The 15191-nt window shown below is 35.6% G+C and overlaps 1 protein-coding gene across 1 annotated transcript; it reads right to left on the reverse strand.

Annotated features, from left to right (window-relative positions):
* Window positions 1-6403: 6403 nt before the first annotated feature.
* LOC131004485 (protein argonaute 4-like) lies at window positions 6404-13265 on the reverse strand. The gene is made up of 23 exons (XM_057931183.1): window positions 13076-13265; window positions 12695-12904; window positions 12408-12613; window positions 12116-12331; window positions 11895-12031; window positions 11718-11815; window positions 11547-11644; window positions 11293-11455; window positions 11093-11209; window positions 10895-11002; window positions 10710-10772; window positions 10516-10629; window positions 10265-10430; window positions 10060-10175; window positions 9555-9695; window positions 8698-8828; window positions 8540-8602; window positions 7861-7924; window positions 7631-7742; window positions 7464-7537; window positions 7175-7269; window positions 7028-7059; window positions 6404-6773 (listed from the first exon to the last, which is right to left on the reverse strand). The coding sequence occupies exons 2-23, from the start codon at window positions 12893-12895 to the stop codon at window positions 6607-6609; spliced, it is 2682 nt and encodes an 893-aa protein (XP_057787166.1). The 5' UTR covers window positions 12896-12904; window positions 13076-13265; the 3' UTR covers window positions 6404-6606.
* Window positions 13266-15191: the final 1926 nt, after the last annotated feature.

Here is a 15191-nt window from a genome sequence, read left to right on the forward strand (position 1 = left end):
TTCTGGCACATTCCACGATGTTGGATGTGGTACGGGTGTGATGCGAGCTGCATAAGTCTCCAACAAGGCATATTGTTTGAAATATCGGCCCACAAAGTCAATGACGTTTAAACCAGCACGCCTAATGATAGAAAAATATACGAAGAAAAAAAAAAGTTAGCTTTCGAATACATTACTTATATAACATCCCCAAAAGAAAAGAAAAGAGTTAAACTCCCCATTTGCTACTTATTTAGTAAACAAGTATCAAATCTAGAATTGATTTAACCAAAATCATATTAATGCATCACGTAAATGCTATTTAGAATTGATTTTCAACACTTAGTATTCAGTAAACAAGTATCAATTCTTTCAATTATTGTTTCAGTTAAAATTTCTCACATTGTCAAATTCCGGTTAAAAATAAAAGTTTGAATTTTATAGACTTGACATATGCCTAAAAGTCTAATGTGCTTAGGGCAACATAATTAGACGTAAAGTGTAATTCGAATAATTCAATTGAATTATTTGAAATTAGATAGCAAACAAGTAAGAATAAATAAGATAAATAATAAGATTATAACAAACTAATACTACGAGATTTCAAATAATTCAATATTCAAACGTACCTTATAGCAGCGCAAGCGTGACGACAAGGGATCTCATCCAACTCAAACTCACGACACTCACATGTCCGGTTCTCAAGGTCGACCACAAAGAATGTGTTCTCTTCCTCAACTGTAAACATATGCGCGGTAGTTCCACGAACAACTAAGCGGTGCCCTTATTCCACAACCACCTGCACCTTAGACGACACCACCTCAGTCAATTCATGCGACCGTGCAGCAGCAGTGGCTCATCGTTCGTCAAACCATTTTTCTACGATAGTTCGAAAGGACTCAAGCAACAAGCAAACTGGTAGACGTCGAGCCCACAATAATCGACTATTCAAACTCTCGGCTGCATTTGACATCATGAAACTGGTACGTGGTACAGAGCACTTCAATCTAGCCCACCTATGCTCCCCAATAGTAAGTAGTTGTTTGTGTGCTGCCGGTTTCATAATGTGCAATGCAGCAAAATTTCTCTCAAACTCCTCAGATCGATAAGTATATGCCGTTGCTTTGAAAAGTGCTGCAACATGCTACCCGTAGCGTGCAAGATTTTTCTATATATGGTAATAACAAAATCCATGGGCCGCATTCGGATACACTAACTCCACAGTATTTTTAATGCTTTTATGTTGATCAGACACAATTAACAAATCATCAGGTTAATCAAAACAAATACGCAATCGATGGAAAAACCATGTCCATGACTCGTCGTTTTCAATTGGGCCAAGCCCAACTGCAAGAGGAAACACTCCCTCGTTTCCATCTTTTGTTGCAGCAATAATCAAAATGCCTTTATTCTTTCCCTTCAGATGGGTCCCATCTACCACGATGACAGGTTGCAAATGATTTTCGAAAGCATTAATACTCTGTCCAAGAGCAAGAAACATATATCGAAACTTACCATCAGGGGCAGTTGATAACACTCATGTTTCCATTGTTTTTAGTGTTCATATGATGTTAATTTTGTAGGAAATTGAGTGTTGAATGATTGTTCTGTGCTTAATTTGCTTTATCTTTTGAAACATGATTCTTACTCGAACTTTGAAGAAAATTTTAGGTTTATTGAGTTCGAATTTGGAAACCTTATCTGAGATAGAAGTTGTAGATCGTCTCGATACGAGTTCGTGAGCGCAAACGGATCATAAATTGGAGTTCGGACGAGAAAGTTATGACCAAAACAATAAAGTCGCGCGCAGCAGCGAAACCGCGGCGACCGGGCGGCGACCGCCGCCTGAAGAAGAAAATTTGTGAAGGATCCGGCGACCGGGCGGCGGCCGCCGGGCAGCCCGCCGAGTTTTCGGCGCCAGCGGCGTCCGCGCGGTGAGCGCCGTCTTCCCGCCGCGCCTCCGTATTTTTGCGTTTTTTATGTGTTTTTCAAGTCCTTTTCGAGCTCAAACTCTGTATTTTACCCTGATACTATAAATAGGTCTTCTTTTGACCTATTTTGGGTTCCTTTTTCAGTTCCCAACTTTATTTTTCAGTTCCCAACTTTACTTTTTCAATTTCATAGCTTTAGAATTTATTGCTTTCCAGTTTTTACTGCTTGGATTGGATTTTCACAAGATTGAAGATTCAAGCTGCTACAATTCTTCTTATTCGGTTTTTATATAATTCAGTTCTTCCAATTGTTGTTCTTTTAATTATGTTTATGTTTTATTTTATTATGTCTGGCTAGTTTCGTTTAGCTGATTCTAGGGTTTGTAAATAGTTTATTGAATTTATGTGATTTATTTGTTAATACCTTTGTGCCTTCCAGTTTATGATTCATAATTCCTGGTGCTTAATTTCTTGTGAATTATCTGATCAATAGTTTGCATGTTTAGCTATTCGATTTGAGACCTAGCGGAGATAACTATTTAGCGGATTCAGGAATGTATGATATGATTTTAACCTTGAGATCTAGCGGAGATAGGTGGATCATAGGGAGCTATTCTTAGGAGCTATTGGGAGTTAGTAGATTTTCTTGAGACCTAACGGAGATAGATAATTTACTAATCTACGATCGTTGTTGCTCTAGCGAGAGTGATTGATTAATTAAGTGATCTCTCATCATAACTGGATTAAACTGGTACATAGGATTGATAGATTTATTGCATAGATTTAGTTAATGAATTTACTACCCTAGGATCAGTTGTCTTTTAATATTTGATTTTTCCTACGTGTTTTGATTTATCGTTATTTGCGTTTTAGTATAAGTTAATCAAACCTTCTTTATTTTCGTTTGCATGTCTACTGTTATAGTCTGTTTAGGATATAGCTAGAGTTATTTCGTTGTGTCAGTCCCTGTGGATACGATACTCAGTTACTGATTATTTGCTACGATTACACCGTGTTAGTTGCGGTATTTTTTTTTGCTAATAAATTAGTGATCAGCAGTCTCAATATCATATACGGTCTGTGGATTAGACTATCTCAAAAAATGTAAATATGAAGGAAGCATTTGATAAGACTGATCATAATCTCCATATGTCATGTCTATTGCAATGTTTCTTGCTCGGAGAGCAAAGCTGTAATTGATTTCAATACCAAATAGTCGTTGCATCTTACTAACCATCTCTTTTGGCTTAAGTACGACCCCCTCGCCAACCAATTTTCGAGAAAAATACTTGTCGATAACCTTAGCAGGTACCTGTCTTGGAGTAGTACGATTCAAGTTAGTGTGGCAAGTATGACTCAGGTCGAACTTAATTACCCTCCATATCGATCCTTTTTGGACAGCACGAAGTTTAAACGGACAACCATCATGTTTGCAAACAAACCCTAGACGCGTCGTGCTCGATCGATCCACAACGTACTCCACATGATTGTCCATATGGTACAATCCCACTGCAATAGTCAAGTCATCTTTCGTAAGGAATGTCGAACCCACTACTAGCTGCCCGATTTCTCCAGATGGTTCACTCCAACCTAATGTCACCGAGATGTCAATATCAATGAGTGGAACCATCCTATTGCGTATTTCTTGCGCTGCCTCGTCAGCTCCAGTACGGGCCTCACTACTAAATGGATGGTCGGATGAGAAGTTACAATGTCCCGGTTGCCGATTCTAACCACAAGATTCAGTATTCACCAAATCTAATATTTCCCTACGTCTTCTCTCGTCTTACTCTTCATCTGAAGACATAACATCATCGTCTACTAAAGTCTCATCATTGTTGAGGTCATGCCGTGCTGCTGAGCTACCAGGTCTTGCATCCACCTCGGGCAAGACTGTAGATCGTTGTGAACCATATAAGGCCGCATCAATGTGGTGTTCAGTAGCTGAGGACTGTTTGTCTTTCTCGATCACATACACAACTGGATAATTGTTTTGTTCCATAAGCAATCGGTTCAAATCGATGTCAGTCTTCAACGATACATTTACTTTTCTCCCTTCATGGGTGTTTGATATATAGAAAAGCATATAGTCAGAACGACCATTGTCGTCTAATTGCTCATGAATCTCTCGCATTAGACTAGCACGACAAAGTTTTTGCACATCCATAAATACAACTACACCATCCCCGCCTATGTACTCGGCTCTATCCCAATGACTGCCATGATGTATAATGATAGGTCGATACGACATCTGTTGAAAGAAATTACAGGACTTATAAATATATTGAAAATGAAAACTGTGTATAAAAACTATAAACCATGTACATATCATGCATAGTTTCGTGTACAGACTCGTGCACTGAAAAAACCCTAGTTGTGTAAAGACTCGTGCACTGAAAAACTCTAGTCGTGTATAGATTCGTGTACAGTTTGAAAATATTAAACTATGCATTATAATAGCAACAAATCAACCAAAGTTCAAGGTTTATGGCATAAAAATGCATTTATGTAGTGTTATGTGTATACTTCGTGTACACAAGATCATTCAACTTAAGAATTTCGTGTCCTACTTTAACTAAAATCTAAATATGGTTCAAACAATTTCCAACTGAAAACCTTAAAATATACAGTATATTAACAATAAATAAATCAATAAATTATGTTTGTAGCATGAAAGTAAATTCATGTATAATTCGTGTATCACTTCGTGCACTCAAGAACAATCGACCTAAGATTTCGTGTCCTAGTGTAATTCATAAATAATGTTTGATACCTACAATATTCACTTCAAAATATTAAATTATGCATTGTGTTAAAAACAAATCAACTAAAAAATTAGATTTGAGGCATAAAAGCTCATTCGTGTACATTTTCATGTACTCCAGAACATGCATTTTTTCAACTTTATTACGTATCTTAACATAAATGAAGCTGCACCTTCAAGAATCAATAATATTTTCAAGCTCTAGCTCTCCATATCTTATTTTCAAAATTTCTCTCTCTACAAATACAATTTTTTGGATTTTCAAATTACTATAGTGCAAGTGTATGTATTTTGATTTCAGTTAATAAACTTGTCTTTAACTAAAGTTTACCAACCAAAATTTAGAAGTATAAATGAATGTACGAATTGTAATGAAAATAAAATAAAAATAAATGTTATTGCCATGTTTGTGCACTAATTAAATTTTAGGTAATGTAGTACAGTATATTGCTATCCAAACTAACATATTTTCTGGCAACTTAATTAATAGGTTGCGTGTCTTGAAGGTGGTTGAGAACAACCACTGCGTCGTATCCATGGCCACCCCCCAGGCGCCCTTGGTCTTGTCCGCCACCGTCTCTGCCGCGACCTTCACCGTCTCTGCAGCGGAGGCTCGATCTGCAGCGGCTCCTCCACCAGTCGGGTTGGAGGTTGAGCTCCGATAGGGGAAAGGGGTTTGGGAGAGGGAGAGGGAGAGAGAGAAGGATGAGAGGGGTCCTGGCCGCGCCGGAGAGAGAAGCGCCGGAGTCGCGCCGGAGAGAGAGAAAGGAGCGAGAGAAGGGTACTGGCCGCGCCGAAGAGAGAAGCGCCGAAGAAAGAGAGAGGAGCGGAAAGAGAAGAGAAGCACCTTCTAGTTTCTTATTTTCTGCAAAACAAGTTACATTAATATTGTGATGTCAGCAGCCGTTGAGGAACAAAACAAATTTGAAAGCAAGAAAAAATCGAGAGAGAGAGAGGGATTTTGTGGGCCCCACTGAGGATATACTTGTCTTTTCCTTACAAAATGACTACTTTTGCTATAGTTTTATAGTTGTGGCTTTTTTGAAAATTATTTTTATATTTTAGGCTACTAATATATATTAACACATAATTCTCCCACTAAACATCACAATCAATATAAGATCATTTCTCCACTCACACTACATTTTACAGGATTTCTTAAAACTCGTGCCGTTCCAAACTATGTATGTTTTTATAAGACGAAGAGAGTACAATTTTTCCAACCAAAAATGTTTTTGACTTAAATATTAACATTAAATATTAAATAGTTTCCACATTATAATCTAATAGTCGTTAAATTGTAAAGCGTTAGTTTCTTGTAAGTGTAAATCTTGCAATCATACAACTTTCCTATCAAAAAGTATTTTGATTTAAACATTGGAATAAGATTAGTACAATTTTCCTATCTCAATGTTTTTTGAATTAAATAATAACATTATTTTGTATCCTTTATGCAGATTATTCAATCGATGATGAATTGATGATCACAAAAAATTCAATTTGAAATTTAAGATTTTTAAATTTTAAAATCAATTAAAGCAATAATTTATTTAAACAAAATTATTTATTTTATCAAATTAATTTAAATAAATAAATAAATCTGGTCAAATTAAATTTAGAATGTAGTGAAAAAGGAAAGTTTTATTTAGCCAAATATATATTTTTAATCTAACATTTACTAATATCAAATCAAATATTATAATTTTATGTTTGTATTTGAACACAAATTTTCAATTAGGGTATGCAATTGTATTCAAATTCGAATAATAAAATTTCGAATTGCAGCAAATGTTAGTACGTTCTAACAATTGAATAACTTAGAACAGCAGTAACGTGGAACATAGTTTCAGAAGCAAAAAGATGATCAAAAATAAGTTCCGAGTATTTAATTTAGCAGAGAGATGCAAAGCTGATTTTGGTCACATGTGGCACTCAGCAAAAGAACATTGAGCTGCGGACATTCTCACACAGCACCGGCAGCTCAGGCACAGCCGGCGCGCCTCCGCCACTATGGCTCGACGACTTGTCGGAGAAGTCGTCGAACTTCAGAAACTGAGACATCTGGGCAGCAGCAAGATGCGCATAGCATATAGGAGCAACTGAACCAGATAAGATCTCATTAAGGGGCGTTTATTTTAAATTATAATAAAACATAAGATTCAATGTTTGAAGTATAAATGATTGACTGACTCATATTATTTTTTATCTAAACACCCCTTAAATGTTAAGTATCAACTTTGGAGATGATGAAAGAACAATGGGGCAAAAAGATTTCTTAAAAAGTAGATTTTATAGCTTAAACAGATTGAAGAGAAAACATTAAAGTAGAATAAGGGTGATAGTGGCTTATTACCTATGGAGATGGCAGTGGTGCTTCTCTGGTACCTGCGAAAATTTGAATGTTCTTTTCATGTTACTAAATGTATGATGGCACAATTTTATAAACAAAAGCAGAAACATAGGTATTTTTCTATGGCCGCAAGAGAGATTTGCAACTTACACATATGACAAGGAAAGCACAAACTCCTGAAAGTCATCAGGAGAGTAGCCGAGCTCATCGTATAGGACATGGTAGTGCGTAGGTCGTGTTGTTCCCTGTACATCAATAATCAACAAACTCAGATAACGTGCTAATTGTTTCCTGATGAGCTCTTGGAGCCTATAAGATGTAATGTCAAGAGCTTATAAGTTGTTTTAAGGAGCTTATAAACTCAGCCAAACACCCTCTTAATGAAGCTATATCGTCATCTTACTAAATAAAGTAAAAGACATATAGGAAAGGAACTCACAATTGGGCCAGCATGAGCACACAAGTAGAAGTCATTATTTCTCGGATGACAAATTACGTTGTCAATCACGGTTCCTGATGAGCACAGGATAGAGATAATAATAATAAGTAAATAAACAAGTTGTGTTTCAGTGGTTATGTGTGAAATGTAGAGAGTGAGAGAGAGACCTTCGGGGACATTGTCAGGAGAGTTGGCTTGGAAAATCTTGGTATGGTGGTTCTTCTGTGCCACAACGAGCATGAGCTTGGGATGCCATTTCTCATCTCGAAACTTGCAAGCCTAAATAACAGTTTAACATTATCCATTTTTCTAGACTATCCAAAGTAAATTAAGAGAACTGATTTGTCACAAGCAGAAACTAAAATGGCTCAAGTGATTTGAAAGGTAAAAGAGAAACCTGAATGATCTGCTCTAGCTCAACATTTAGAACTTGGTTGAACTGGGACTCGCTCACTCCATCCCTGCCATAGCGTAATAATTCAAACGCCAAGATGAAGACTAATTCAAGTATATGTCAAGGATACACATCAATAAATGCATTATATATATAATGATAAACAGATCAGTAGCTATGTACATGGACACGGATACAGGTGTGGATCCAATTATCAGATTTATATTTTAAGAAAATTTTAGATACAGGACACCGTCATAACTTTGGACACAAATACGCAGCAGATATGCCAAACATAAAATAAATAAAGAGCATTCTGGTTTGATGGTATGTTGAGATGGTTATGGAGTTAAGAGCAGGAGACTCTGTAGAAAGAAATTCTAAGAAGATTGTACATAGAAGGAAATTCTAGGCAGATAGTAGAATGAGGTCTGACCTTTGAATATTTGATCTACTAGGCTGTGTTATATGATAAGTAGAGGGAAAAATGAAAGGTATGATAGTTAATGTGTTGTTTGAGATTCTCAAAAGAAAACTAATTAATATCCTACAACTTTGGAATGCACCCTCCCTCTCTTATAGTCTAGTCTTAAATATGAACACATCTCTCTCTTCATGGAGTATCCAAAGCAGTATCCGTGTCGATTCGGATCAGTAGATATTAGACAGTAGTTGATATTACCTGAAAATGATTATTTGTTCAGGTCTACGGCCAGAGCTTTTGTAGAAGTCATCCAGTAGCTCCCTGGAATAATCAAATGGTAAGTAATCTGAGATCATTTTGAAGTAACAATTGTATCATATCATAGCATGCCAATGTGATTAAGGTTTTGCATAGACCTGAAAATGCCAGCATCCTCAGTTTCAGAAACTGGCTTGAACAGACTGTCAATCATTTCAGATCTTGGCGGTTGAGTACGAACTGCAGCTCGGTATTTTGAGATTAAAGGCCAATGCCTTGAACTGACAACCTAGTTTCTCAAGTAGGCAACCAAATAAATAACAGGTATATATAGCAAGACTTATTCTTGACAACAGCTAGTATTTTACCCGTGCCATGCACGAGATGTAGGCATATCAACATTTTACCTATTTGATTGCAATAAATTCATTAAATAATCATAGAGAACCTAGTATATGTATCTTATAAAAAATTTAATTAGAAACAAAAAATTGTTGTAGTTATAAACTATATTAATTATATATAATAAATCTTTTATACTTTTAACATTTATTAGTTAAATTTAGAAAAGGAAATATAATAAATAAGCATCAGAAAACACTTTAAATGAAATTGAATAATAGCTTATGATATTATTAATCATAATATAATGTAACAAAATAACCAACAAAAGATTAATATTTGTTTCAACCGTTATAAAATTAATATTATTACATATAACTATATAGAAAATCATATATATTATATATAAAAGAAGCTATAATTTATAATTATTTGCCCATCTTTACTTGATATATAAACTAATATTGACATATTAATTATTAATATATTATAAATAGTAAGAACATTATTATATAATAATCAATTGAAAGTTTATCGGACCATGGTAATAGAAAATTCATTTGAACATTGTGAGTGTTTTTTTGGAGAAAAAATAACATTATTGTAAATTTTACCAATATTTTACTTTTACATATGTAATAGATGATGATTCGAGATTTTGAAGGAAATTTACCGCAGCAACAGAGGGGACATCTCGACCAGGTGAACCATGGGAAACATCCATTCCTATAATAAGAGTGGGTTTGCTATAAACCAGGGGTAGTGGCCTTGGATGAGCGTGTTCCGTAGTTAACATTGAATTCAGGCCACCAAGCTGTTCAATCACCAAAGTAAGAGTTAGTTAGAGGGCGTTTGGTTGAGTTTCTAAACCGTTTAGGTGTTTATAATAAGCTTTTAAACAACTTATAACTCATAAAAATAAAGCTCAACCAAATAAGTTTGTCAATCTCGACTTATTTTTTAATTTCTTATAGCAATAATCATTTTATAAAAATAATTGTAATTTACCTTGACAACTTATAAACTCTTGAGATACTAGAGCTTATAAGCTCTTAAACATTTTATAAGTTATTGATGTATTAGCTCTTACAAATAAGCTTTAGCTAAACACCTCTTAAACTGTAAACAACAAACTGGTCTCAAGAATAAGTATGGAGAAGAAGTGAAACAACACTTTCCTTGGCATTGATCTTCAGCAGCACGTTTGTAAAGTACTGGTCGTTGATGCGCGGCCCAGGAGCAATGCATTGAGTCACCACACCAAGTTCAGAAAGATTCCTCTTCTTCCATGGGCCTTCAACAAGATTGAAGGAACAAGTATTTTAGGCAACAAAATTAAAATATATACTTAAACAGAAAGAAGAATAGTTTCAAATTCCCAACCATAGAGATCAGAATTTTTCCTATCTGGCAGAATGCAGAGGAGAAACTGAGGGGGGCCAGGAAGCTTCGACTTGACCATGCGAATCATCTCATCTACCCTGATAGGAGCAGGGCTGCGCCTTGACTGTGGCGTCTCGTCGATCATTACATAAGGTTCTTTTATGACCTACAACATGAAAAGTAATGTTATTGGTAAAAAAAATAAAGAAAAAAATTGTTCAACTTCCATGATTTTCCAACTCGATACTCACTATTCCTTTCATATTGCCGCATCTTATCAAGTCTCTACTCAGATTTTCCATCTTGCAACGAGAAGAGAAGTTCACCATAGCCCATTTTTCTATCCTCACGGGCTCAACTAGTCTCTGTCAAACCAAAACATGAGAGTCAAAGCTACCTCAGTCACAATTTTGTATAACAATTTTGAAAAAATATCATACAATACCTTCTGGTTAAAGTTCCACTTTCCTCTTGCTGGGGTGAAATCCACTCCATTGCCAACTCTCAGCTGTGATAGAAAATAGACTAGATCAACAATCATCATGTCTAGTTCATAGTGCTTCACAAGGCATATTCAAAAGAAAGTGAAATCTTCAATGTCAACTCAATCTCAGCCGTTGCATTAGATACCATAGGTGGTGGCAAGACACGGCCCTCAACACGAGTGAAGTCATTGCTGATTGCAACTCCAGCAGCTTTCAGAAGAGGTTCACCAGCATAGTTGCTCTTTGTCAGGCCCTAAAAGATGCAACTAAGAAATTGTTACAATGCGAAACATAAATAAGAGGTATACAACATCACTAAGAGGAAATTTGTTGAAAATCTCACATTTTGCAAGGCACGCATCCTCTCATGAGGCTTTTGCCGAGACTTTTCTACAAGTGCAGCTCTTTGAAAATTGGACAAAGCTTTAGTATAACGTTGAAGGGATACCAAAGAGCATAGCTATAGGAAGAGAAGGAAATTTGGATCATCACTTTGAACACCAAGAAATATAGATTTCAGGGCATAGTCTGCATGGTACGAACCTCAACAGGAATGTAAGTGGGGCGCTTTGGTTTCCCAACATTCAGACATGGCATTTCTCCTGAAATCTGCAACTGGATATTGCGGTGATGAACAAAATAATCATAGACAGTTATTTCCACTTCTTGTGCTTCACTTGCTCCACTTCTTTGTTTCAATGAGAACCTAAACAAGAAAATATTGTAGGATGATTGTCACATTACTTCTTTAGACATCAAAGCATGTATGTAGCTAGCAAGATAAATTTATATCTCACGTTTGCTCCTTGCATATGAAGTCACTTAACCCGCTGATCTTGTATTCCCTGTTGGAATTAGTTGCCTGGACCCTCAGATTCTTCAATGTCCTTTTTGCCTGTTTTTTAGATAGCTGAGCAGTTTACAAGAATGAACAAAGCAATGCCATAATCTGAAAAAACAGTTTTTACCTTAACCCAATCAATTTGTGAGGGATGATTAATGCTTTGATTAAACACAAGGAAGTCGATCACTGGTCCAGGCCTAACAATCATGGTGGTTGATACATCTGCAAGGGAACAATGCATTGAGATTTCAAGAAATGGAAACACTCGTATAAAAAAAGAAAAAAGAAATTAAGGGCTCACCCATATTCAATGAAAGACCTCCCTGTGTTGCTCTGAAACTTGAATGCAAACCACGGCAACCAAAGACACCACCTCCCAAGTCCACGTAGTTTCTGTCATCGTTGTGGAAGAAGGACTGACGAACTAAAAGGCATCCCCTATACAATATATAAACAAACAAGTATTGGTTAGTAACTTAAATAACACAAAAAAAAGCAGGAAAGCATGTTTAGGATACCCACTGTTGAGCAGCATTCTGCCTCAAAATGATGTCTAGCACTCTTACGGCTTCCTGAAAATGCTCCGAGTCTTGCCCTCGAAGTGCATTGGCAATGGCTTGCATCGGGATCTTTGCTGCATAGCTTATTGCCACGTTGTATGTCTTTGAACGAGGCTGCCTGCGCAGACGCTTCCTAACAAGGTCATCATCAGCTCCAGGGCTCCCACTCCCAGTGTTCCTGCAATTGACAGAGGATCAGATGTAGCCTAGCTAAAAACTTCAAAGAAATCAGATTAGCAGAGAATGGTACCCACCTATTTGAGGCAATTTCATCCAGAATCACAGTAAACTCTAGCTTGTTATGAGGCAGGGGACCAATGGTGAACAAGCTCTTCTCACCATCATATGCAAACTTTTTTCCATCCAGCTCAGCAGCATAAGTTTCATGAACTTTGTCTAGTATCCTTCTCCCAATCCCTTTTGCATCAACAGGGCTACCATCTTCATATTTAATTGAAACCTACAACAAGGATTTAGGAGATTATAAAATTGTTCCAATAATGGTGAACAAAGGGAAGATTGAGACATCAATGATACATACACTGTAGTGGAAAAAATAGCCCTCAGTTTTGTTAACAGTAACTTTGAAATGGTTAACCAATAATGAGATCTTTCTGCCTCTTGTGGCAACTCCAGGCCTAGCCATGGGAATCCGTTTGCCGATAGCTACCTTCTGTGGTACAACATTCGGTGGCACCACAGGAGGAGGTGGAGGTAGCATTTCTGGTTTACCTTTGTCCATCTCTAGTTGCTGATCAAACAAGTGAGATAAAAAAAAAAAAAAACAGTTACTAGATGTAAATAGTGGGCAACAACCATGCTTTTATCAAATGTTAAGATATGTAATTTATATCAATGAAAGCATATCATCTGCAATAAGGTAAACACATAAAGGTATAAACAAATACTCATCATACGCAACCTTTTATAGCTAAGCTAAGAAGGAGCTCAAGCGAACGATTCAAGGCATGGAAAAGTTGTTTGGATGGTTAAGGCCATTTTAACGTCAAATCACAAGTTGCTTTTTGTGTAAAAGTAAGCATGCCATACAAAATCTGAAAAAAATAAAAATAAATAAACAAGCAGAAGGCAAGCTTCTTGAAATCAGCCCATTAAACTTGCTCCACTGTATATTAACAGCTAAAAACAAGCTAAATTAGGCAGCTCACAACCCAACAAAATAACCGGCACAAAAAAGTTATTTCAATGTTTTAAAGGTTGAAAGGCATGAGCCTTCCTCAACCAACATACCACAAGTTTTGTCCATTAAATAAACCATATCTCAAAAAGAAAAAGAAAAAATATATAGATCTCAGCAAACCGCAGTAAAACAAACACGTGTGGCACATATACTCAATAATTTTCATGGAAACTAGATGAAACTCGAAGCAAACTAGTTGAGAATATATCGCAGCCTTGTCTTCAACGGCGACAAAAGCATACACATGAAAAAATCGCATGAGAAGAAAAACATGAAAAATAGCATGAGAAGAAAAGCATGAAAAAATCGGCATGAGAAAAAAAAATACAACAACAAAGAAGTAAAGATGAATTCGCACGTGAGAATGAACGTAGAAGAAGCTGGAACCAGCAGTGCCCTGGGAAGAAAGAGGAGGCTGGAGATAATTTTGCTTTTGAGTAAGTTGTGTGTGCTTTGCTGATATAAAACGTTCGCAGCCAGTTTTATGAGAGGGAGAGAGAGAGAGAGAGAGGATACTCGTCGTAGCTATATTCTCTCTCTTCTGTCTCCGTATCCTTCGTATTCTCTCTCACAAGTCGTGAAAATCTTATGTAGATGGCTCATGGCTGCCCCTCTTTTACCTAATTTAGCTGTGCGTAAAGGGTGTATTTGTCCTTTAACTTGAAAGTTTCTTTAATTTACCTCTATTTTTTGGTGAAAGATTAGCGTACAGGGATTTGACTTACCTTTACGAAATTACGTGAGATTATTTGTCTCATATTTTATTGTGTCTCATTATCTTATAATTATATATTCTCTTCACCTATAAAAAAGTAGTCCTAGAAAAAGAAAGACATAAATTTTAATAAAAATAATAATTGACTATATTGTATATATTTATAGAAGGGGTTTTAATTAAAAATAGTGTTAATAATGATAATTAATTATATTTTTTGGGGGGAATAATTAATTGTATTTTGAATGAAGAAAGAGTCACCATGTAATAAAAAGTTTTTAAAAATGAAAATAGACTAATTTTTGCAAATGTCTCAAAATAATTAAAAAAATTACAATTTTTGTGGGACTGATGAAATATTATATATATATATATATATATATATTACTCTTTCCGCCCCACAAGAGTGTGCATCACTTTTGATGGCACCAATTTTATTAAAATGTTAGAGAGCGTGTTGGAAATTGAAAAAAATGAGAAATGACGAGTTAGTGGTATAGTACACACTCTTGCGGAGAGTCCCAAAATAGAAATAAGGCACACTCTTATAGGACGGGAGGAGTATTATATAACAACTGAATATTAAAATTAAAGAGTTGATAACTTTAGATTAAATAATTATTGATTCAAAAATTGGAAATAAATATAAAGATCATTATGAACTCTAATTAAATTAGTAGATCCTAATTAATATCTTAAAATGATACTGAAATATAATATAATAAAATTAAAGAAAAATGACTAAAACTAAAAAAAGAAATGAAATATGAAATGAGGCTGAAGTCAGAATGATATGTATCCCACATGCACTGATGCACACCTTAAATTCGTTACATTTTTTCTAAAATTACAGTTACATTTTTTCTTATTGAAAAACTCAATCATCCAAGTCCAGGACAACTAAAATCAATATTCTCAAACGTCACGATTCATTTGTTAATTTGACAAAAAAGCTCAAGGAATTGACGTGGAAAGTCAGCCTCACTAGTAACGTAACGTTGCATGAAATATAAAAAAAGACGAATAAGATAAATAAATGTTTCCGCAACGATCAATTGGAGTAAAAATGATAATTGCGCAACTCGAAGGTTTATTTATAACTCTCGATGTTGTTTTTTTTTT

The sequence above is a fragment of the Salvia miltiorrhiza genome, unplaced genomic scaffold (genome assembly GCF_028751815.1).
Source record: "Salvia miltiorrhiza cultivar Shanhuang (shh) unplaced genomic scaffold, IMPLAD_Smil_shh original_scaffold_404, whole genome shotgun sequence".
Taxonomy (NCBI): domain Eukaryota; kingdom Viridiplantae; phylum Streptophyta; class Magnoliopsida; order Lamiales; family Lamiaceae; genus Salvia; species Salvia miltiorrhiza.